This window comes from Nomia melanderi, chromosome 5 (assembly GCF_051020985.1).
Source record: "Nomia melanderi isolate GNS246 chromosome 5, iyNomMela1, whole genome shotgun sequence".
Lineage (NCBI taxonomy): Eukaryota > Metazoa > Arthropoda > Insecta > Hymenoptera > Halictidae > Nomia > Nomia melanderi.
The window spans coordinates 7,098,527-7,122,849 of record NC_135003.1 but is presented as its reverse complement, the minus strand read 5'-3'; the positions used below and the strand labels follow the sequence as shown (position 1 = coordinate 7,122,849).

The window sequence follows — 24,323 nt, the reverse complement described above, 5'->3', positions numbered from 1 at the left end:
CATAACATAGGAAAATAAACTGAATGTATTCTTCTATTATTGCATTAATAAAAGTTTCTTAATTGTATTACTAATGCTTATGTCTGTATGTACATTATATGTAAAATTATAATAAACAGGATATAGTAAATTTTAATGGCTAAACAGACTTCTTCAAATAGTCATAAATTCTATAGAAAGTAACAAGTAATAAAATACACAATATCATGAACTAAAGTCATGGAAAAAATGGTTTTAGTCAATAAGTTTGTATTTGGTAAAATAAAATATAATTAAAAAATTTTTTGTTGTTAAATGATACATTGTTTTATTGTTTTTATGGAACTGCTTTATAAAATAATATATGTGGCATTTAAAAATTGTATTTAATTCAATTTAAATATGTTGTACTAATTTAAGAGAAGAATCAAAGACTCAAAGTAATTGTATTAGTATGTATAGTGTAGTTCATATATAAAAAGAGTAGATTTAAAATAGAAACATTTTCTGTAAGAATGTGATAAAATATAGACAATTAAAATTATTATATAATTACATTGAAATAAATATTTCATTAGTGTCTTATTACTACTGTCCATAATATATTACTTTTTCGTTTAAAAAAAAAATATATATTTCTCACAACACTTATATATTTGTTATTATAATTTTAATTAAAATATAAGTAACTGAATACAGGTAATTATAAACATGCAAAAATTACAATCTTTATTCAATATGAATATTTTACTTTTTAAAACATGATTAAAACATTAATAGTTATAATACAATGTGTAAGAACTTTCTTACTATATGTTAGCAAAAAAATAAAGCTTAATTATAAATAAGTTACTGGTTTCATAATATCGATTATCTTCACATTTTAATCAAAATTTATATTATTGCGTCGCTCAATATCTTTAATTTCTAACATATCTGTTTTAAGATGTAATTTCATTATTTCTCTCCAAATATCCATTCTATGTTGCTCATTATCAATTCCCAATCTCAATAAAATATTTTCATTAATTCTCAACAAAACTCTTCCTGTGATGTCATGCTTGAAAAAACAAATAACAATAACAAGATATCAATTATTAGAAGTACAAAAATGTAATTAAAGTAATTATGAGGTATGGATTTACATTTATTATATCCATGAAATACTTACATATAAAAACTTTTCGTGATACAATTGATAATAATCACTACAATGCCTCCTTAACCATTTTTGTACATCTAACACATTCCATAAATAAACTGGACGTGGTCGGGCAGTTTTATTCTGCAATATTTGACGTATGTACGAAAAATGTTAAAATTAGTTAATTAATTAGATAGTAATGGAAATAGTATAAATTGAATTTTAAGAATATTATAAAGTTTTATTACATTTTTAGAATATCATTTAAATGTTCAACTTACCTTAGGTTTATTAGTAGAATTAACTACTTCCTCTACCATTATGTGCAAAAAGATCAAATAAATTTCGTGATTACAATAATATTTCTGGATAACTATATAAATAAATATACAATTATTAATTACAATTCTTTTGTTCTCACATTATACCACGGCACGTCACAGGAGTTGGCATAAAAAGTTGTCATTGTTAAAAGATACATATTCACAAATTTATCATTATACAATATATTTACTACTAACTGCAACTGTATAACCTGTCACTAGTATTTAGAATTACATATATTAAATTCTGGTTAATTTTCTGTGGCAGTTTTATATTATTTACTTAATTACTTTAAATCGATATATACATATCAACAATACGATGACTGACGTCCAATAAGTAAGTAAACATTCTGATAAATACATACATGTACCTACCTACTAGATAGATATCTCATATGTATTTACGATGTCAGGATTAAGTTCTGCCACAGATGGCGTGTTTTTTACCATAAAATAATATTGGTTGGGTTAGACGTACTTAGTTATGTATGTAACGATTAACAATTGTTGATGCAAAATATCAACTTATACAAATTTGACGAATAGTTTAATATTAATTTTAAATTACACTTTAGTTGTTAATAGAAGTAAAGTGAATAAGTGTACTTATTAACGTATGGTGAATAACTGATTGTGCACTAATCTACTACAAATGCTAATTATACTGAGAATGTTTATAACCTAAAAGTATTTGATAATAAAAAAGAAAATTAGCTACCGCGTACAAACATTACAATTTACTGTATATATTTTTGATATAATTAGAAATTATGGATAGGACTCCAATATTGAAGCGGCCTAAGCCGACTGACAGTGAAGAAGAATTATTTCGTATGCAAGAAGAATTTTTGAAGAACAAACAACAACCGTCTGCAAAAGTAATTAATTTGCGAGGTTCAGCAAAATCATTTGATAGTGCTACTTCTACGGGATCATCTAGAAATGAATCTGGTACTGGAAAAACAAGATCAAAATATTCTGAGCTGAAGAAACTTAAAACACATAATAGAGTTTCTACTTCACAAACTAGCGGTGATGTTATAAATCCTATAGTTAATGAAAGAATTCAGAATAATTTAAACATAGGATCGCAAGAATCTGTTCAAAACATACCAGTTGCGCCGTCTAATATAGTATTAGGAAATATAATTGAAAAGAAATTTAATCCAATTAACTATATTTTTAATAAAAGGGAATCTTTGTTTGATTCGACCAAAGGATTTCCAGAAGTATTTGTTTCTAAGTATATGGTACATTATTCACATTGTTTTATGATAACCATACATATAGTTTTTAGTTTATTTACTTCAATTATTATATGTCTTTAGGAAAGTGATGATAATGAAAGTTTATTTTTGAAACAAGTTTCTTCAAAAAAGGAAACAACAAATAAAATGAAAAACTCTCAAGGGATTATATCATCAGTTAATGAAGGTAGTGTTATTATTGAAGGATCATGGTCAAGTGAAATACATAAGGAAAATTTGGAAAAATTAAGTCAGATGACTACAGAAGATATATTGAGAGAGAAAAATAAACTTGAAATGGCTTTAAAACCAGAAGTAATCCAATTTTTAAAAGAGAGAAGAAACAGAAAACTTAAAGAAGAAAAGAACGAGGTAGAAATTAAACAATTCAATAGTCTTACAGAGAATCAAAATTCTAATGAGCAAATGAATGAGGAAAAATTAATTACAAAAGAAATTTCTGACAAACATGACGTTCCATCTAAAAGTAATGATGTTATACAAATGGAAGTAGATAAATCTGAAGAAGTATTTAATGTAAATAATACATGTCCATCCAAAAACAATGATATTGTACCTATGCAAGTAGATGAGCCTGAAAGTATACCGAAAGCTCCAATAGAGTTAATGGAACAAGCTAAAGAGAAGGGTTGGGTGCACATGGATGCCCTTGAACCTCAGAAATTAAAATGGATGGAAGAAGTACCAGCACAGAAAATTGAAGAACCTGCTCCAAATGAACCATACAATGCTCGTTTCGATTTTAGTGGTAAATTCTTTTATATTAGTTTACTTAGGAATGCATATTTTAAACATAGGCTCCAATTTTTAATATACTTTGATAGGTTTATTATTGCCATATAAGGACGAAAGTGTGTCACTTGATAAAGGTCTTCACCATCATGGAGAAGAACCTGAACGTCCTGGATATTCTTTACAAGAATTATTACAATTAAGTAGATCAGCCACACAACAACAACGATGCACTGCTCTTACAACATTAGCAAACATTATAGAAAAAAGTCGCAGTGGCTGGTATGACAAAGCATTACAACCAGCACCTTTGAATGCTCTCAGTCAGAAAAATATTTTGCTACTGTTACGATTTTCATTAGATGACACATCGGTAGCTGTAGTTACAGCAACTTTACAAGCACTTAGAGCATTTTTATACAGTGAGGCAGATGAAGTTTGTTTAGATAGACTGTATGGTTTCAATAATTACAAGGAACCTGTTTTGAAGACACCAAAAACAGATGTTTCTGATACAAGTGATTTAAAAGACCATGAACTGGCTCAGTTAGATGCAATAGCTGCTTTATTAAGATCTGATATTCTTTTAAGAATCAGGTATTTAATAGTTTATTCTCCATTTTTATTAAAAACATATAAAATATAAAACTAATAAGATAAATGTAATTATCTGCAGATACATTTTAAGCGAAATGCGGCCTCCGCCAGTTGGTGTTACTTCTGCGTTAGAAATATTAACCAGGCTTGTAAGACATTCACCTATAACAGCATTAAATGTTGGAAACACACCAAATTTATTAGAAACGATAATCGAATTTTTTGTACCCCTATCTACAAACTCATTAGGTTAATTTTTTGTCTCTAAAGTCTAGCAGTTATTTTAAATATATTGTTAGTAATATGCATGTTCTTTATTTGTAGCAATGGTCAATACTATAAACAACGTGTATGGTGTTCCTGTTACTGCTGCTCTTAAATTTTGCCGAGTTTTGCTCTGTTATGGAGGAAAACCAATTTCTCAGAAGTTAAACAGACTTAAAATTGTGCAAAGCATTTTGTCATACATCAGTTGTGATGCAGGGTACTGTATTAAATCATATTAAACTGTGAAATTTATTCTTAATGTTCTTTTTTTAAGTACTTTTTATTGTATGTAACAGATCTAGGAGGTTTTTATTATTTTTAGGAAAGAAAGTTTTAATCTTAGAATTGAAAGTTTACGGTTATGGAAACTGTTGTTACTTCATGGAGAGGCGATGGACAGTGTAACTGGAGCACAATTAACTCTTTTATCTCAGTTGCAACTTCTCTTAAGCAGTCATAATATTCAAACCGCATCCGAATTGTCTTGTGAATATGCAGCATCTTTAATAGCTGTAGCTAGTTGTCTAACACCTTTAAAGGAAAATATATCAGTTTTATTAAGAAAATGGAATATACAGTTACAATCTCTAACAAACGTGACGGTTGGTTCAAAGACAATATACAAGATTTTACATGAAACGATATGTATATATGAAAGTCAAACATTTACAAAAAGTATATTCTTTTATAGTGGGGAAAAACAAAACTTATATCAGAAACGTTATTGGCTGTTGGTGATACTTCCGCTGTTAAAACATTGAGTATATCCCGATCGCAAGTATTTCAAAAACTTAGGTAGGCGTTTCGGTATCATATAGCGTTAATATTTTCTTAGAGAAAATGAAGATATAAAATATTTTTAATCTTTGTAGCTCTACATCGAATTTATTGAGTGAATGTAGTCCAGCTACAGAACGTGAACCTTCTTGTCTACTTCACTTAGGAGTATTAACTCAGGATGGACAGTTGCAGCCTATAGTATCTGAGCCATCTTGTTTTCCTTTTCTTGGTACTACTTTCAGTATTTTCACCAATTATTCTTTTATAGAAGAAATTCAAGCAGTGCTTAGTCTTCCACAAGTTTATAAGTATTTAAAAAGATTGGAAACAACAGACTGGTGTTTAGAAAAATCATGGTATACAAGATCTGAATTATTGTTCTTAACGAGTATAGTTAATGCTGCTTCTATTATTAAAAAGAAATTGAATAATGAAATAATGCATATTATTTGGAAAATTGCTATTAAACTGGTATCGACATTGCCAGCTGATTCTTCGTCTGATATAAAAAATATGTTAAGAAGTGCTTTATCAGAAGAGAAATTAAGTTTAGAAATAGTCGCAAATGAATTAGAAAAATTGAATTTAAGTTCAAATATACAGGATATTACACCCAATTTATCTCGTAATGTGGCAACTATATATGAGCAGTATGTACCATTGAATGGTGAATGGGATCAAGCTGCAATGCCTAAGGATTGGATTTATTTACCTGTAATATACATTTACACAAAGTGTAGAAATGCTGGTAAATGTAACGATGAAGACAAATCTGTCATCTTGACTGTACTAAGTTTGGAATTAATATTACCTGATTTAGTTGAAAAACTTTCACAAAGCTTGAGATTTAGCAGATTAATCTTGGTGTATCTTTGCGATACAATATATTTAAATAATGACGTTTCGGTTTTGCTTACTAGAGCCGTTTCAACTTTGTTGAAAGATCATCATAAGAAACTTAATTTTACAATGGAGTTACCTGGATTAAGTTCATTTACTGATCTATTTACCGCTATGTGTGAACATTTCTGTTCGACTTCTTATGGTGATAACAGTTTTTCAATGACCTTATTGGTACCTATTGCACAAAGACATGATGCTCATTATAGAAAGTTATTATGGTCAGAGCATGCAGGTGTGCTTCGATACATTAGGTTATCAATAGAACAATTAGTTGTTCCATTAAAAGAATATTTGTATCCTATCGAGAAAGATACATCTTTAATAGAAAGTTATATAACTGCTCTTGTCAGAGGAATTGTAAGAAAAGATTGGTGCCCAGTTCCTTACACAATTGCTATACATCACTCTGCAATGTATTTAAAACAGTCTGATAAAATAGCAATGAAGATGAGAGTGCACCTAGCAAAAATACCTAATAAGACTTTAGCTACTTTAATATTAAATTATGAACCACCTAAATTATAAATATAAATATTTAATTCTAAATTAAAAAATTCTGGAATCCTTGTAAATTAATTTCTAATACAGTCATAAAACAATAATATAAGGATCATTGTAACCTACATTGTATAAAGTGTAATTTTATATTTTTTGCATCTCTGTATTCAATAAACATTAACTTATGTTTCGAAATATAAATATGACTAATAAAGGGTATCCTTAAGGGGTTAAATAATTCATTTTAATCAAACAATGTACATATATCGGTATTATTGAAAAAACAATTAATTACATGATTAAAGAATAGGAACAATCTGTGTTTACAATTGTACAAAGCATAGAGGCACTGCTTGGTCATTTTTGCTGATTATAAGAGTTGTTAATAAAAAATTGTTGTTGCAATCTGAAAAGCATAGTATATATCAGACATTTTTTGGCTTGCTAATTATTTTCATTTAATACAATTTTTTGGAATAAAGGAAATGTTACTGTATGTAGCTTAGTAAGATTCTCCATAATTCTCTTACCATTATTTATAAAATACTCAATCTAATAATGTAAATATAGTAATAATAAAAATAATTATACTCATGAAAAAAAGATTGTGAAAGTAATTGAAAAATGAAGACTTATATAATTTTTTCATAATTTATTGTATTATAGTGCAATAAAATGTTTAATATTGTGCCAGAAGTTCAAAATTGTAGCTTTTACCTTATGTTGAGTACATAAAGTTCAATGTTTACACATTATGGTAGAAATCCATATTATGAACAGAAATACACAAACAAGTAAATAATTAATAGTTCTTATAATTGCAAGAACTGATTGTTCGAAAATTAAATGTTTAAGATATGTGTATGTAATTATTTCAATATCTTTAAGTATAAAATTTTTAAGTCTGATTTGTTGGAAGTTTAATTTGTCGTTAGAAATAAATGAAATATTGGTTCGTTTCTTATATGCGCATATAAATGCAGAATTTCTGCATTCTAAAACGCAATAAGTAGAAATCCTATAACGGTAGTTGCAATTATGCGGTAACTTAATTTCACGTACCTCGTATGGCGCTACGGTCATTATTACGTGTTGTTTCATTGTAAGTTCGTGTTCAAACGTATTAAATTGTTAAAATCTTTTATCACAAATTATAAGCGAGAAAAAGGAAAGAAATGCAGTTATTGCTCGAGTGAAAAGCAATTCTTTAAAATACTAAGAAGTAAATCATAACTCCAGATTAATTCACGTATCACGTATCAAAAATGAACAAACGCAAATCTTTCTTTTTCATCTTAAACGCTTTAAATATCTAAATTAGCGCATTAAATAATAGATTTATTTCTAGACACTTTCTTCATTTATATCAATTATATCATGAATATACATATTTTTCGTAGTTTTTCAATAAATTATCTCGTTTATTTATCTTTCCTTCATTAACATCTACATTGAATACGTTCTTACATGTGGTGCGCTATTTAAATGAGTGAGTTCTCAAATTTCCATAATCCTTATCATTTTTTTTAAATATGTTAAACTTCCCTCAGGTCTCATTGAATATTGGCAAAATGATATACGTTGGTCATTCAGAGCAGAATATTTTTTATCCATTATATGTATCACATGCTTCTCAAAATATCGTGATTTTACATAAACCTATTTATATATAAACAGTAAGAAATAATTGTTAAGCAACCCTATCGCCGATGGTTCTATTTACGCTTTACAAGTATAGCTACGCTATAAAGATTTTCGTCAAGAGTTTACGAAAAGTATTTCAATGCGAGAAAATATATAAATCCATAAAACAAGAATCATTGACTATTTTAAGTCCATTGTGGCCAAATCGAGAGACATCAAAGCATTTCCTATCGATAAATATATACTCGAAGTAACACAATTAATCCGCTGCTCGTGCAAGTGTCGTCAACAGTTGACAAATATTACTTTACTCGATTCGAAGAACGTTACGCCACGTTTCTTGCGATAAATCATCTCTATTAGTTTATAACAACAGCATTGTATATACATTTACAATTCTCGTATATATATACAAATGTATTCTCCAAGATAGAAAAATAGGAGGGTGAAGTTACGTTTCGGTGAGGTTAGTAAAACGGGTCCACCGTTCGATGTTACATACATATTCATATAGCCGTTGAGAGATGCCAGAAGGATACGTTCATATCGCTAAAAGCCTTATCCGCAGGTATATCATGACTCGTTTCCTGTTACAAACGAAATATCCCGCTGAAAGACGTTGCCCAATCTGTTCGTCTCACGTTCCGTTATAAAACATTCGGACGAATATTTCTTTCCACCTACAGGCGTGAAAACTGGTCTCTTAATTCGAATCGTCAATAAAACGTCCCGCTATGATCGGCGCCACGCGATCGTGCTTCGAAATCGAGTCTGGAGCCTGCTCTATCCGTTTCATTCTTGTTATTCGGCGAGCGATCCCGATCACAGATAATAGATCGGTCTCATGCGTCAATCAATTTACGATCGTGAAAAACAACATCGCCCTTACGAGGTAACACAGAAGCTGTAGCCAATTTTCGTTAAGTAATGGCTTTCATGACGTTAACGCCAACCGACTGCTAGGACTCTATGCCTAGCTTCCTGTAAGTTTCCCGGTCAACGGTGACCAATCTGCCTTCCACGCTCGAGCAGTCGAGCTCGATACAATGCAACCTTGCGCCCCATTCGCAGTGACTTTGATCATCTTGACGGTAGTATTTGATTTGCAGACACGTGGACAGATAACCGGACCCCAGGACACGCATCGCGATAGATAATTCCTCCCGGTGACCTCGTGCGCTCGCTGGTATACCCTTTGTGTTGTGGTAAGCGCTGTAGGCGCAGGCTGTACCGTCTCGCGCGCGCTCGATCGTTTCCACTGGCTTCCCTCCGATACTCAGGCACCTGAGAAATTAAAACATCCCAGGTTCCAGGTTAGTTTTATATAATCACACGTGGTCCTATTTTAGGGTGGGTAAATGTCATTGAGATTTAACAAAAAAGAATATATTTATGAAAGCAAATACATGTAAGAAGAATAGTTAACACTAGATTTACGGAGATTTATTTGTACAGTTTGTTCTATCGTTTTTAGAAAAACTGATATTCTTTCGTTTAGATCTTGGAAATTAGAGGTTTAAAATCGACAAAATTCAATATGAGTTAAATTAACTCGTTCCGCAAATCTAGTGTTAAATGAGTCTTTGTGCAAGATTCGCTATACCACTAAAACAATTAAAAGTACGGATATTTCACGATTTCAACGAAATTGGATCATCTTACTCAGAATTATTTTATTAGAAAAAGGGAAACATCAATAGTATGTTGGTCATAAAAGTTAGTTACAATGTGTTGATCGTTCCCCTTGATCTATCTTGTTTTCTACCATTGTAAGCGCACGGCAAGGTTCGAGTTGCCGACAAAAAATAGCCCTTATCTGATCAGGAACGGTTGCGTGCTTCAACATTCACGGCAAACTCGTACAGTATTTGTAGAGACTTTTTTAGGCAACGCTGTATATTGTAATCTCTCACGTAGAACCGAAATTATGTTACTCACGTGTAAAATGTGTGCAGTAAAACTTTTCTCTAAGTTGTTTATCGCGTGAATTGTGCGGTGTTTTTATGAACAAAATAATATGACGACAAATCTTGTAGGTGTATATGAAAGTTTTGGCGAATTCGATGCAAACTGTTAACATTTGTGGCGTAACAAATTGTATGCAATTTTGAACGAGTAAGAAAATGGTTTTACGGTTTGTCGTTGGGAAACCATTAGAAATACTCATCGGTATACTTCTGAAACTTTCTTTTATCATTATTGACAGTATTACTTATGTATTACTTGCTTTTATGAAATAAGATACGACGAGAACATTTTGAATTAAAAAAGTAAGGATTTCAAATCGTGTTTCCTGTTAAATGAATTTCCTGTCGTTACAACAAACATGAAACTTCGAAGCTCGACCGAAAGGTTAATTGAATTGATCGGGTCTTTAGTTTCAATTGTAGGCAGGCGTCGAAGCAAGTCTGATTTGATCGTAAATCGGCGGTCCTCGGCGGTTCGCGACAATACAGAATGGTGATTCGAATTCATTTGCATCTTCGAGCTGCCAGCATTCAAGATTCAGGACCTCGTTTTAGGCCTCCATTGTGTCGCTCACCTGCCGTGTATCATGCTACCATCCAATCAATTACAAAATGGTCGCATACACGGTTAAAAATTGAAAATCTGGGAACAAATATTTTTGCTTCAAAAAACTAACCACACACTTTTTAAAACAATTGATCTGTGAACTTAAGGAAAACAGTTATTTATATTTCAATGACGAAAACGCATAACGTTCTAGATATCAAAGTTTTAGATCACAATGCTAATGAGAGAGAAAATTAATTTAAATCGTGATAATCGTGCAGCCGACGGTAAAAATACCCCACGGCACATTCGAAAGAAACGTGAACCATTTTCACCAGTATAAGTTATAAAATTTCAGATTGACCTGTTGATACCGCTAACCCCTTACATTTTTATATCATTTCACGCGCATAATGGAGCAGCGGGAAAATTTTATGTGGCGATTTCTAAAAATATTTCTTCCCTTGAATGCGAACTTTCTTCGGCGAAATTTATTTCCACTTGAGTACCGAGAGTTAATTTACATCGTATCAAGGAACAATGCTGTTCCATAAATATACATATACATACACGACAAAGAATGTCTGTTACATATTAATAGTCCTCGCATGGCGATGTACACTGGCTTGATTTCAAGCTTGTGTATTTTTAGTGTCCCGAGCAAAATATGTACATGTCAGTGAACTCTACGCGTATCAATGTCGAACATCACTCACGTGTTCGAAATTAGTTCTCGTGACGTAAAAGCACGTATAATGATTCGCATTGAGAACACCCGTTTTAGATTTTACGTTGGTAAAAGGATTTTCTGTAGTTGTCCAATGTTAAAAAATTTTCTTGGAAATATACAGGGTGAAGTTGGTTGTAACGTGTAACATCCTCTTTTTATAATAGTTTAAATCACTTTTATTTGCTACAATTTAAAATTAATAATATAATTAAAAAATCAAGCCGAGATCCAGTTCTAAAATGAAATCAGATCTGGGAACCTGGAATTGAGGTTGCTAGGAACCTTCGACGTAAGTCCCCATGAATCTAAGTAAGTAGGTCCCTCTAGCTTGGATCACATTTTAATTTCAGAATCTCGGTAGGGTCCTAATTAATTCCGTCGACTCTAGGCTAATTTAATTTGGAGTCAGTCGGTTCTGGATTAGTTGGATTACTTAGATCAGCTAGATTAATCTAATTCGCGTTTATTAATGTTGGGTTTGAATTGTGACAATTATGAAGGTGAAATGATTGTGGTTGTTGTATTGCTTGGAGCCAAAACTTGTCGAACGAAAGAAACGATTTCGAAATTTTGATAGGTATCCGTATTACCTTACCTCTATAAAATACACAGTACATTTTACAGGTATCACTTTAACGGACATACAAACCAAGTTAAAATAAATCCATCGTCATAGATTTTGTAGAATTCAATCATCTAAACGAGAACGAATAACTGGTTCGGTACACCGCTCGATAATGCAAAGGACTCATTAACTGGAATTGCGGCGGGCGCTCCTCCAATTTCGCGAGACAGATACAAATTAAAGGAGAAAGAATGACAACTTAATTGCGAATTCTATTTTACTCTTAGATCGACAGTGGCGGGTATCATTTTGTTCAAATGTTATTTAGGTTGTAAACGTTGAACATTTATTTCGCCAGATTTACGAATTCATTTCACTTAATTAACAAATAATAATTGCTATTGTCCGTAAACAATAATGTACTGACTTTTCTTTTCGAAAACTGATATTCCCGCTGCGATTCACGTCTGTGTGCCCGTCTTTTGACTTATATCCACCAAATCTTTTCTAAAGTATGATAATAGCGCCGAGCATCTGAGAAATACTTTCTCTTGAATTCTTTAAGGGCGCGGAGGGCTGTTGAAATAGATGGAAGTGAATTTATTCGTCTAGGTGGCTCTTTCCCATATATTTGTCCGAACCAGATGTTTTCCCTCAACGAAGAATATCGAATTGTGAAATGGCGCGAAAGAAAATTCTTTGGGAACCTGATAATAAAGTGTCGACACTAATGGGCTATTTATTCATGTCGTTTCTAGCATCTTTTTTATGGTACAACTCGCAGAGACTGGAATAAAACAGAAATGTCTTCCTCTTGTTTGTTATGAAAGTTGTATTATCTATAAAACAATATAAAATACTTCGAATAGTTCAATAAAATTCTTGTGTTCTTTGGAATTCGATAGAATCCCAACGCAGCAAGTGACATTTTTTCTCGATTTCAATTTTGAGAGTTTTATCCAAGAATATCTATATCTATAAACATTTGTGGTTTGCTGATTAATCTGCGGTTTTTGTCAACTTATCACTCTATTAAGTTCTCGAACAATGTATTTGTTGCAAATATAAGAAATTCGTTTTTCAGTGTTCGCATTTGAAAGAAAACGAAAGATTTTCGAATTTCCTGTAACACTTTTGCCGCAAATGTGTGACGTATCCTCGACACGTACAGTGGTGCAGCAGTCGCATTTAGGTTTACATTTTTTAAAACCCGTAAAACACGGTTCCTTTGGCGCGTCGTAAAGCTGAACGTGAAACGGAGTCGCTCGGGTCAACGCGGCCATTTTCAAGATCGATAGAAAACGAAAAGCCGCTCTTTTTTATCGTTAAAAAGACGTAAGGTCAAGTTGTGGCGAACATTCCGTCGATGGGTCAGTGAAATAATGATCTATATTCTAATCGTACTGTATCCAAGTGAAAAGTAAACTTTTGCTTAAATATTTAAAGTGTTTAAGTACAATATGAAATATTAAATATTAAACATTTGCCAGATACATGATTTATATTTGGAATATGAATATTACTTATTTAACTTTTTCAAGATAATTAAAATGTTCTTTGGCATAATAAAACCACGAATTACTGAAAATATTTATCTTTTGTAAAGTTTACTAGAATTTTTTGTAAGAGTCTTGAATTTTCGAAACAGATGGAATTCAAAGTTTCGAACGACATTGAAATCAGTGGTAAAAGAAAATGCTATCGATAACATTTTTATAAAGCGATATAAACTTTCATCGATATAGGAATATACACCGGTGCACGAGTAAATATCTGTAATTCAATTCGATTTCATGGAATGCGATGCAATTCCTCGCGCATACGCGAAGTATTTTTCTACTAATATCTGGCTATACTTCAATATCTTCTAGACAAAATGTTCTTCAAAGTCTGAAAGTATTTTTCATATGAAACAGTTTAATACATTATTAAATAAAACGCAACACAATGCATGGATCATATTTCTTTTATAACCCCTACCATACTTACATTCTTTACACTTATGTTCTACTCTACTTAATGAAACAGTTCTTTACCTTGGAAATAAAGTTACAAAAGAAATTACTAGAACGTAGAAACAGGCGGTCCGTTGTTATAAACACGATCTCTGACGAAACATAGTAGTATGAAAATAGAGAAACAATGATAAATCGTTCGGTTTCGGTGTTGATTGAAATGGCGGTTGCGGTTTCAGTTTCTGTGTCGAAAAGCACGAACGCGATGCGGGTCGCGAAAGGTTAACCATCTGCGAATGAGAATTTTTGAATCTTCTAAAAACTCTTTCTATAAAATATTGAATTATGCATCGAAGTTTGAAATATTAAAAAAGAAAGAAACAGTCTTTTGATATTTGAATAATTAAATTATTCATCTGCAGTTTTCAATTTTAGATATCGAGGCTTGAAGTCACCATTACGGCGGTATTCGACCACCAAAGGTTAACAACGCAAACGGTTAGGTTTTTAGAGTGTGGCGAAGAAAAATGTAGAAACTGCAGTTTTTAGGCCAATGAATTCGTGTCTCGAATAGGTACCGATCAATCGCAATCTTTGAACCGTTCGAACGGAATAACCGACCGATCTGCCACGATAGAACAAGCTGAAAAGAAGTTCACGGAGAACTGCGGGTAATACCTGGAGCCGTGCAACGCGTGATCGATACGTTCCATCGTCGTTCGTGAAAAATGTAACGAATCCCGGGTCATAAGTATCGTAACATTGCCGACAAGACTCTTGCCTTTATTTTCTCTCATCTAACAGGAAACAATGATCTTAGCCGCATCGATTATTCCTATTCAAGATTTCGTTCACTCAAAAGTTTTTCACTAGGAATATTATGATGAGATCTTAAACAACATTTTTGTTTGTATTGATTACTTCCATTCCAGATTTCGCTCACTCAAAAGTTAGCACTCGAAAGTTTTTCAGTAGGAATATCTAACGTTTCTTGATGAGACATAGGCAGCATTTTTGAAACTGACTTATCGAGAAATTACAAATAAACTACGGAACGAAGCTATTTTATTTAAATATTTCACATATTGATGCATTATGCAAAACTTAATGTTAAATATCGAACGTTGTAATTTTGCTGTATCGAATCAAATGGTGACTGAGAGTCGCCCACTCGAGTACAAAGGGTTAATTTATGAAATGCGGGTGGTGTCAAGATAACAGAAATTGCTGGAATATCCATTATACATGGAGTGTAGGTTTCGTACGTTTATAATAATTATGAATATGTAAAAATGGAACGAACAGTTGGATAAGAGTTAATGACGTTTTAAGGTCCTTTGAATCTTGATTCTTGTTAAGTGGATTTTAGTTATGGGAATATACGTAAAAATTTGAATGAGATCCACGGATTCCCGGAGGAAATTCGAAGACCCGTAAATCCACAGATTCATACTAGAGGATTATTGGATGCAGAGACATGAATCGTAAATCACTGAGACTTTTCTGACCCCTTAGATCGTTGGTTTTTATAGATTTCTAGGTCTAGGATCATATGGTATTAGACTTCCTAGGTTTAGAAGGCTTGTGGCTTTGATCTCTCGGTCTAGAGATTCTCTAGCTGGGATCTCTAAGTTTATATATCTTAGTTTATGACGTTGATTTTCTGGACTCAGGGCTTTGTAGTTTGGGTAATTGGTACTAGATAGCATCTGACTTGGATCTGTGAATTATGTGACTCCCTTGGTTTCATTTTCTAGGTCCGAAGTTTCCCTATTTTGAGTCTGTGTGTTAAGAAGTCCTTTCTATTATTAGATCAGGTTTTTTAATTTGAATTCTTCTGTTTATATTATTCTGTTTCTTTCACTTGGGTCCTTGAGAGCTGTCTTTGAACAAAGAGAAGATCTTTCAAAGTCTTGGAATAAAGAACTAAATACAAATCCACCAATCGGATGCTTCGAATTGAAAGTTCAATTATTAAAAAGTGAATATGTAGTCACAGAAATATATGAAACAGAAGCAGTTTCTTTTGAAAGCGTTTCTTGCTCACTTTAACAGGGAAAAGGCGGTCTCACAAAGGTGTAGCAGTACGAATCGTACGAAAGCTCAAGTAATGCCTTACTAAATAAGAAATGAAGATATTTCTGGTTGACTTCTGATGTCGAAACCACTTGTGATTTGACGTACTGATGTTAAAGTATACATCGAGTACTCTTGTCATTTGCTAACCAATACAGAGTTTCGCGTGCAAAGGATATCTTTCCTGTAGAAATCAAATAAGTACATTCTCTGTTTCTACTTCAGTAATTAGCGTACCGGGCTACTGGATAATATCGACGACCATGCGTATATCATTCATTTGATTATTCCCATTCATACGTGCGGAAGCAAGATGCATTAATTAATCATACAGTGATCCTCATTCTTCATAAAGTAATAAATTACATCTGTCGAAGCCAGATATTTTAATTAATTATTTCTTACATTAATTAGCCACATTGAAACCGTTTTCTTAGACTGCGAATATTTAGAATGAAAAAACCATTGATATTATTAATCAGTGCTGGTTCCAAAAATACTCGTTCTCGTAGACTTCATAATGTTTCGTTCAATGATTTTGTGATTTTATATTTCCAGTGTTCTATACTCGTTACGTGTATTAATTAATAACGAGAACAGGCATATGTGATTTTTGTAATTACCATAGAGACAAATTTGATCAATTTTGTCCTTAATAAAAGCTTTTGTTCTTTTCCTTTATGCAACTTCACTGTGAGTTTCGTTTCATTTGGAATTCTCTCCCCTGTTTCCATGGTCATTGTGAAGCGCGCAATTTCATGCCTAGGCACCGGACATTGAAAAAGAACGTTCATTCAGCGTGCTTAAATGCGACTCCTCCCTTTGTGGTCTCCAGAACTAGAACTTGACGATGTACAACGCAGAATATTCTCGAGTTTACGGTCTTCGATTTAAAGTAGAACTCACGGTCTATTAACTCTTTATCTTCACACGTTCTTCTCTTGAAACGAACACACACTGACGCGACGAAACGCGGAGTATGTGCTCAAGGTAATTGAATAATCCTTCCTGAAATGAAAGTTCTATCTTGGACTTTGTGAAAACCATCCTCGCCTTTCAAAGTAACAAATGATCTGCACCCTACTTAGACCGAACCTTCTTCCGCTTTTACTTGCACCCCGAAATTGTTTAAATTTCCATGAAATTACTGCGTTTCTCGTCAGATTAGATTCTAGATTAAACTGAAGTTTTCCGTGACTCGTGCTGAATTAAAGTGACTCAATCGTGAAACGTAGAGTCAGACGGAATCAATTTCTCCTCGAACGAAATCTTTTCTAACTGAATATTCATATTAAGATGCGAATTAATTCGTTCTAAACTAACTTGTTCGCGATTAGCTTTGGAACGAGGACAGCGCACACGTGAGACGAGTTTCCCTTTGTCTTTCGTGTAAGATTACACGAAGAAGCGGAGCGATAAGTTTTTTAGAGATTACAAATTTCTTTGCAGCCACCGTAGATAGGAAAAACCAATCTTCCGGTTGCAAACATTCTCCTTGATGCCGGATAAGCATTACGTACAAACATTTTTCCTTGTCGTTCTTATAGATTACTTTCTCTTTGCACATGATTCTTACCCGCTGTACGTGGGCGTTTCATAAACCACAGGGCAAGAATCATAGCAGCAATATGTGCATCCAGCAGGTGCGGGATACTGTAATGATTATTGTCATTGAGGTCATAAGCCGTCCACACGCAATGAACAGTGAGCTTCATTTATACATTGTACGGATTTCTGCTATTACCTGAAACTACGCGTGTTGACAAATATTGAGAAAGTTAATCAGTTTCGTAAGTATTTTTCCTTCCACCCTTTCAAAATTAACGAATACAACTTCTAAAAATTGCTGAAAGAAGACATAATACTGCATTAGACCAGGAAAGAGTTTAATAAGCTTTTTGTAATTACAATACCAAAGGACATTACTTACTTATCATTTGAAATGACATTAACAAACACAGAAGAATCACTCCAACTAATCCAATTAATAAAATATATATATAAATAAAAAATAAAATACATATCGTATTTGAAAAACCTTTCGAATGAAACTTCATTCATCACAAAACAACTTGTAATTCAAAAGTATGAAAATTTCGTTTCCTAAGAACTGAATCAATTGAATAATTCTAAAGCTAATTCATTTTCCAAACGATATTTAAATCCCGGCCAAATTATGTTTGTCTCGCTGTTCTGTTATTGGCTGCCGCAAAAAGGCGTATATTATAGTTGACTTTACAATTCCTGCGGAAAGATAGAATGATTTATTAGAGAAGTTACAGTTGACGATTCAAATCCGACGAGCGGGAAGCATTCGCGATTATGAGAAGCCAGCCGCCTGTAAAACGAAAAGAGCTGTTCGCGACGGAGTAATTTGCAAACTTATATTTTTAGTCCGCGCTTTCTTTCGCCGTGCGAACTACACAGGAAGAAAGAGATGGCCGGCATTGAGAGGCGCGACATCAAAGAGAGGCCTTCGGAAAATGTTCGTGCAGCAGTGCGCTTAGAAATGGAGAAAAAACCCATTATTCCGAAAGTATGATGCTCATGTGTGCACTAGTATTCTTCAATAACCAATGAACCCAACAATCTCGCCATAATAATTGCCTATATTTTCTTGATATTAACACTAGATTTACGAAACCCGCCGATGTGACGGATATTAAATTTTATCCTGGCTAATTTTCATTAATTCTTCGTATTTGAAGCTCCAACTTCCAAAGTCTATACGAATGAACACTGGTTTTCCTAGGAGCAATACAATAAAGTGTACAATAAAGTCCATAAATCTAGTGTTGAACAAGAACAAATTTTTATCTGAAATAACATGCAACTTCATGTAACTCGAATCTCACGATTTTCTGTTTCTCAGATTCACAACTGTTTAAATGAACCACTGGCCGCCTTAATTTCTATTTAGATAAACGAAGTTTCGCGTTAGGAAAGTGATTGTTCCATTACCCGAAAATCCGTTTATCCGAAAATTTGCGGGTCGCCATTACTTTGTATACGCGAGGCTTTAATGCACCGTCAGGTAATTGTTGTGTAAAATTTCGTTGCGGCTAATTTACGTGCGCGTGGTTTCGACGAAATTTCACCGGGATTTCCTGTAGTTGAAACGCGACGAAAAGGAGTTTCAGTGTAACCAAGGAAACACAGTGTTAATCGAACTTCTTGCTGGTCGGCAGTCACACTTCGCCGGAGGATGCACTGTGCTAACAAAGACCCCGAAAATCGCTGACGCGTGTCTTGATAAATAGAACGGTTCTTCTATGCAAACGCTTCGAGGGTCGCACTGTCTCTCGGGTTAAGTAAACTGCATGTTTTATTAAACTCGTGCGTGTGAGGCGCCATGCAGAACCCTCGAAAAGTCGACGCTTTTGATACGTTGAATGACATGAGAATCATCGGTGACCCCCAACCAAATCGAATTTCCATAGCCCACTCAGTTAAACGATGATTATTTGCAAAAATTTCTATATTCTAAATAATGCTATCTAATTCGGTGACATTCAGCTAGGTAAACGTGCAATAATAATAATGCAATTCAATCAAATGATCTAATATTTTATTCTTTCCATTTTGTGTATTTTGCTCTATGAAATCGTACGGTGTTCAGGGTGTTAATTAGCATTTGTAACTAGGTCGGTGTAAACCTTGTGCCTGTCATTTATTTTCTCTTCGTATCGTTTAGAACCTCGATGTTGAAAATTTAATTTTTCAACGTAAAACTTATGGATTATTACCATATTTATTATCATTAGAATATCATCAAATTTTAAATTATATATAGTACAACATTAAACTTTGACGCGATTCAACATTAGTGAATGAAGAAACATTTTTTTGTAGATACAAAAATCTTTTTAGTTCTTAACTGATAGAGATTTATAGAACCAAATTTATTCATGTCATCACAACTACGTCGAACCCGCATCATAATTTAGATTCCTTTAGAAAGCTTGTAATCTATAGCAAATCCCAGTAACCAATAGCTAACGCTGTTAGTACTGCAGAGAGTGGGTTAATCATAATAAATTGCAAACAGTGCAGTACATAACTAATACTGAAGTACGCGTGCATAATAAATTTATTAAATGTAATTCGCTCTGACAAAAATCAGTTGTTGATTATACAGATATTATCAAAGTGCATTCGTGTCAATGATAATTAAGGAAACGTTTGCATGAAAGCCGTGTTGTACCGTGTAATTATTAAATTAATTAAACTGCAACAATCATGTGAAATTAAAAGGTAATGTCGTGTCATAATGTTGAAAGCGCATGAATTATTGAAATTAATTAACCTGCTTTTTAATACTTTTTAATCATTTCCAATTAGTCATTGAGTAAATTTATCCGCTTTGTGCAAACGTTTAAACGTATTGTTTACTGGATCACTTGTGGCTCTGGATGACTGTAGCTTTGTACTTACAACCCACACTTAACAGCTAAATCTGGTTACCTCGTTAGTTATTTAGATTATGTGGGTTACAGTAGGTTATTGTATCTAAGATCAAGTCTAATGCGGATCTCTTGAGAACGAGGATCAAAATAGACTCATCACCACTGTCAGAGAATTACGCAATACTTCGATTGTTGAAAAGTAATGTGGCTATTGTCTATTGGAAAATAATATGGCCATCGTCTAAAATAGAACAAGCAGAAACGTTTCATCTAACAAACGAATTTCAGTTACAGTTTATCAAAACATTCCTTTTATTTCATTCGTGTTCAATACTACGTCGTCCAAATATCTCATCCTTATAAACGAGGGACCTAAAGGTTAGCTTGAAGATTCTACAGACTATTTACTCGACGAAAACGCCGGATATTTAGTTGCTCCGCGAAGATTACACGAATGCAGTCGAACACGAATATTTTACTTTGATGTACCGACAACTGGTGCACTACATTCGACTATGTCTAACGTTTACACGTGTTCGTTCTTGGTGTAAACGTGGTATAGCATAATGTATACACACTTCCTTGTGGATGCTAGTTAAAGTTGTATCAATTGTTCTTATAGTACATTAGCGGCGAGATCAATAGTCCCACTTGCTTTGGGTTATTAGTGCGTTTCAAATACAATAGTGCTTTCATATTCGAATTAATATTAGGTACCGGAAGTTTGTGCGTCAGTATTAGATACAAGTTATGTTTATGCTGTTGATATCAAATGAAATAAAAATATTTGTAAGAACGTTCTCTGCGTTTAAATTTTGATTTAAGAACCCGCATGGACTTTTTCAGTACTTAATACAAAACAAAAATGTTCATCCAACTAACAGCTTAAAATGTTTCTTAACCCCTTGTCCTACAATATCGTGTCAGACTCGTGGTAACGATTTCATATAGAATTCAACGAATATAAATATGATTTTATTCTTCCAAGTCCGAATTGAATATTATTTTCCTATTATTAATTGTAATGCTTCTGAGTAAACGTAAACATAGAATAAGTGTAGAATTTTCCTCTTTTTCTAATGAATTATGAACAACAAGATATTTTCGTTGAACGTAATTGGAAAAGAAATTATAGGGCAAGGGGCTAAACTTAATATGCTCTATCAGTCTCCAAAAGTTTTATATCCTGTTTGTATTTTATTCTATATATCTACTGTGCCCCGTCATTGCAACCGTTACCATTAATACGCGGTTGAATCTGCAGGTTTGAATCGCACTGGTTGAAAATCGGAGAAATCTCTGCACGTGTATCTAGCTGTTGGTAAGCTTGAAAAATCGCTGGATCCCTGGAAAAGCCTCGCGGTCGGGTCATTCAGAGCAACGATAATCTACTGAAAACGCGATTTGATAGTTAAAATTTTTGTACGCGAAAAATAGAGAACAAATAATTCGTTTCGTAAATCTTGGGTGACGAAAAATGTTCCTTTCTACGGTAAACTGGAAAATATAAAAATATGAATAAAAGACTGCTTGATCTATTACAATTTTTAACTTCTGCATGCAAAATCTATTTTTATATTTTTCTTTACAAAATGTGAAACGATCAGAATGTTTAAGTTCTGGACGCTTTAACATCCAGATACTTCGAGCAGTTAACACTCAGATACAACGGGACGTAGAAAATTCAAGAGCTGATTGAACTTCTACAGAGTATATTTTCGCTGAAAAAGGTTCTTTCCTGTTTGATCCAACGCTCCCCTCAGGACACCACGAAGTTTCATGAAAATCAGAACTTTCGGGTTGGGCGTCCTTCCTTGAAAGTTCTAGAAATTATTTCTCAGTTCGAAATGAAGCTTACACCGAAGATGTTCGTCAGAATCGCGGATGCATTTAAATAGACCGGATATTTACGAAAATATTTTTGGTAGGATTTTTGCGGGAGCAAAAACTACTATGTTTCAAGATGTTTTTTACGAGTCCGGTTTCGAGGAAATTATTGCACATACTCTTTCTGCACTTTGGAGGTAATATTATTCCTGACTGCTGCGATATATATATTTTATTCTCTGCCAGAGAAACCTGATTAAAACAAGTGTGAATAGATAGTTTCACTGGGAAACATAAATTTCGTAATTTCTTTCACAAAAAAAGAAGCAATATATAAATTAGCTGTTTTTAGGATACATTTATTTATACAGTAATTTATTTTCTTGAAAGTGTGTTTGATGACATGAAAGTTAACATTTTTCAAGTTATATTAAATTGAATTTGATATGTTTAAATAACGTACATTGCTTTCTTCCGATTATTAATCCTGCATTGTTTACTGTAAATGGATAATAGTAATTTTTGGTTCAGCTTCGTGAAATAAGGACGAACGCATTTTCCAGCGGCATGGCGACTTTACTCCCACGTGTTCATATTACCACGTTATTGCGAATAATACATTTCGCTTGTAACAGTTGCAAAGTGGCTCGATATTATTGTAGTTGTTGTACCTTTCATGAAAAATTGAAATTTTTCCCATACCGCTCACTTAGAGAAACGCCAAGGGATAGCCAGTCTTTACACGAGTCCACTTTTCCATGTATCAAGTTTATAAATATATAATGGTCCACTTTACTTGTTCCTGCATGACATAGTTCCGTTGAAAAACTGGCCTACTTAATTCTTTCATACACGTTGTCCAAACAGACTTTTTTCCCTGACTCACTTTTACATTTGTTTATCACAATTACGTTAACTCGTTAACACTAGAACAACCGCACCCGCCAAAATGTTGGGTTTCATTTTACTTATTTCGCGACTATTGATATCTTGAGAGCGTTAAATATCTGAAATGATCTGAAAAATAAATAGTTTCCCTTCAATAATATCATTACTATACGAGGAAACCGAAAGAAAATCTACTATTACAAGTTTTAGAAGGATTACATATTAATCATATGAAATGTTCGATTGTTCTAGTGTGAACAGTTGCTTCTGTGAACTGTTCGCAAAATCTTTTAAAGTGTATTTTATATATTATTGTATCTTATTCCAATATTTTGTACTTTAAATAACATTATTGAAACATACACAATACAACAGCTTCATTTGAATATTTAAAAAATTCTTTTAGATATTTGTAACACAACATTTTTTTCTGTCTTAGCTGTCATATATGAAATTTTTATATAACTATGTCACACAAACATTTATCTTCATTACGTTGTTTATTCCATAAATCGTTAGATGTACACACGGTGTGAAATGCATAGACATCCGATATGCGCAATAATCAGTGAATTATCTCCTCGAATGACACTGTCGAGAAGATACTTGACACTATAAAAGCTTCATCGTATACAGGGCGTTAGAAAATATATAGAACACATTCGTAGGATCGATTCAACACATTAAAATGATGAGAAAAGTACATGTGTGTACATATATGTCCGATAACGCTTAACTCTTTAGTTATATGCTGCTTTGTCTTGTCTGAAATAGCCAATAAAAAGTAGGACAAGGTACAATTCCTTTGCGGCAGGAGAGATTAAAACGAGGAAGTCCGATTATAGTAAATCCTGGAATAAGAATTTTCAAAATCCAGATTCAGAGCATCCCAAAATTCTTAATTCCAAATTATACAATTTCTAATTTAAAACTTATATTAAATCGTTTTAAACTTCTAATCTAGATTTGCCAAAATTCTCGTTTTTCAATCCAGAGTTTTTCATTTAACCGATCCTACTATTGTAACTTGTAAAAATTTGAATTATTTTGCAGTGTAAAACGTTTCGGTTCATTTAAGTTTCAGAATTTATATTTTAAAATTATATAAAATCCGAAAATATCGATTTAAGGAATTTCCACTTTAGCAATCTGAAATTCCCGACATTGTAATCTGCGTTACCTTTTATAAAGGTATTTAAAATTTCCCCTATTTTTAAAATTATA

At 32.9% G+C, this 24,323-nt stretch overlaps 3 protein-coding genes across 3 annotated transcripts in view; 1 reads left to right on the top strand and 2 right to left on the bottom strand.

The window, feature by feature from the left end:
- Positions 1-682: 682 nt before the first annotated feature.
- Positions 683-1,886, bottom strand: ave (sterile alpha motif domain-containing protein aveugle). Its single transcript, XM_031985660.2, has 4 exons — positions 1,825-1,886; positions 1,405-1,496; positions 1,151-1,264; positions 683-1,039 (listed from the first exon to the last, which is right to left on the bottom strand). The coding sequence occupies exons 2-4, from the start codon at positions 1,441-1,443 to the stop codon at positions 863-865; spliced, it is 330 nt and encodes a 109-aa protein (XP_031841520.1). The 5' UTR covers positions 1,444-1,496; positions 1,825-1,886; the 3' UTR covers positions 683-862.
- Positions 1,887-2,173: 287 nt separating this feature from the next.
- Positions 2,174-6,632, top strand: LOC116430925 (RNA polymerase II-associated protein 1). The gene is made up of 8 exons (XM_031985657.2): positions 2,174-2,699; positions 2,778-3,465; positions 3,542-4,046; positions 4,126-4,295; positions 4,371-4,530; positions 4,636-4,915; positions 5,005-5,108; positions 5,186-6,632. Exons 1-8 carry the CDS (start codon positions 2,220-2,222, stop codon positions 6,519-6,521), a joined length of 3,723 nt encoding a protein of 1,240 aa, XP_031841517.1. The 5' UTR covers positions 2,174-2,219; the 3' UTR covers positions 6,522-6,632.
- Positions 6,633-6,752: 120 nt separating this feature from the next.
- Positions 6,753-24,323, bottom strand: part of LOC116430926 (CB1 cannabinoid receptor-interacting protein 1) — a 29,276-nt gene continuing 11,705 nt past the window's right edge. The window contains exon 2 of the mRNA XM_031985658.2: positions 6,753-9,422. Coding sequence (XP_031841518.1) covers positions 9,098-9,422 — 325 coding nt within the window. The 3' untranslated portion in view covers positions 6,753-9,097. The remainder of the gene's footprint in view (positions 9,423-24,323) is intronic.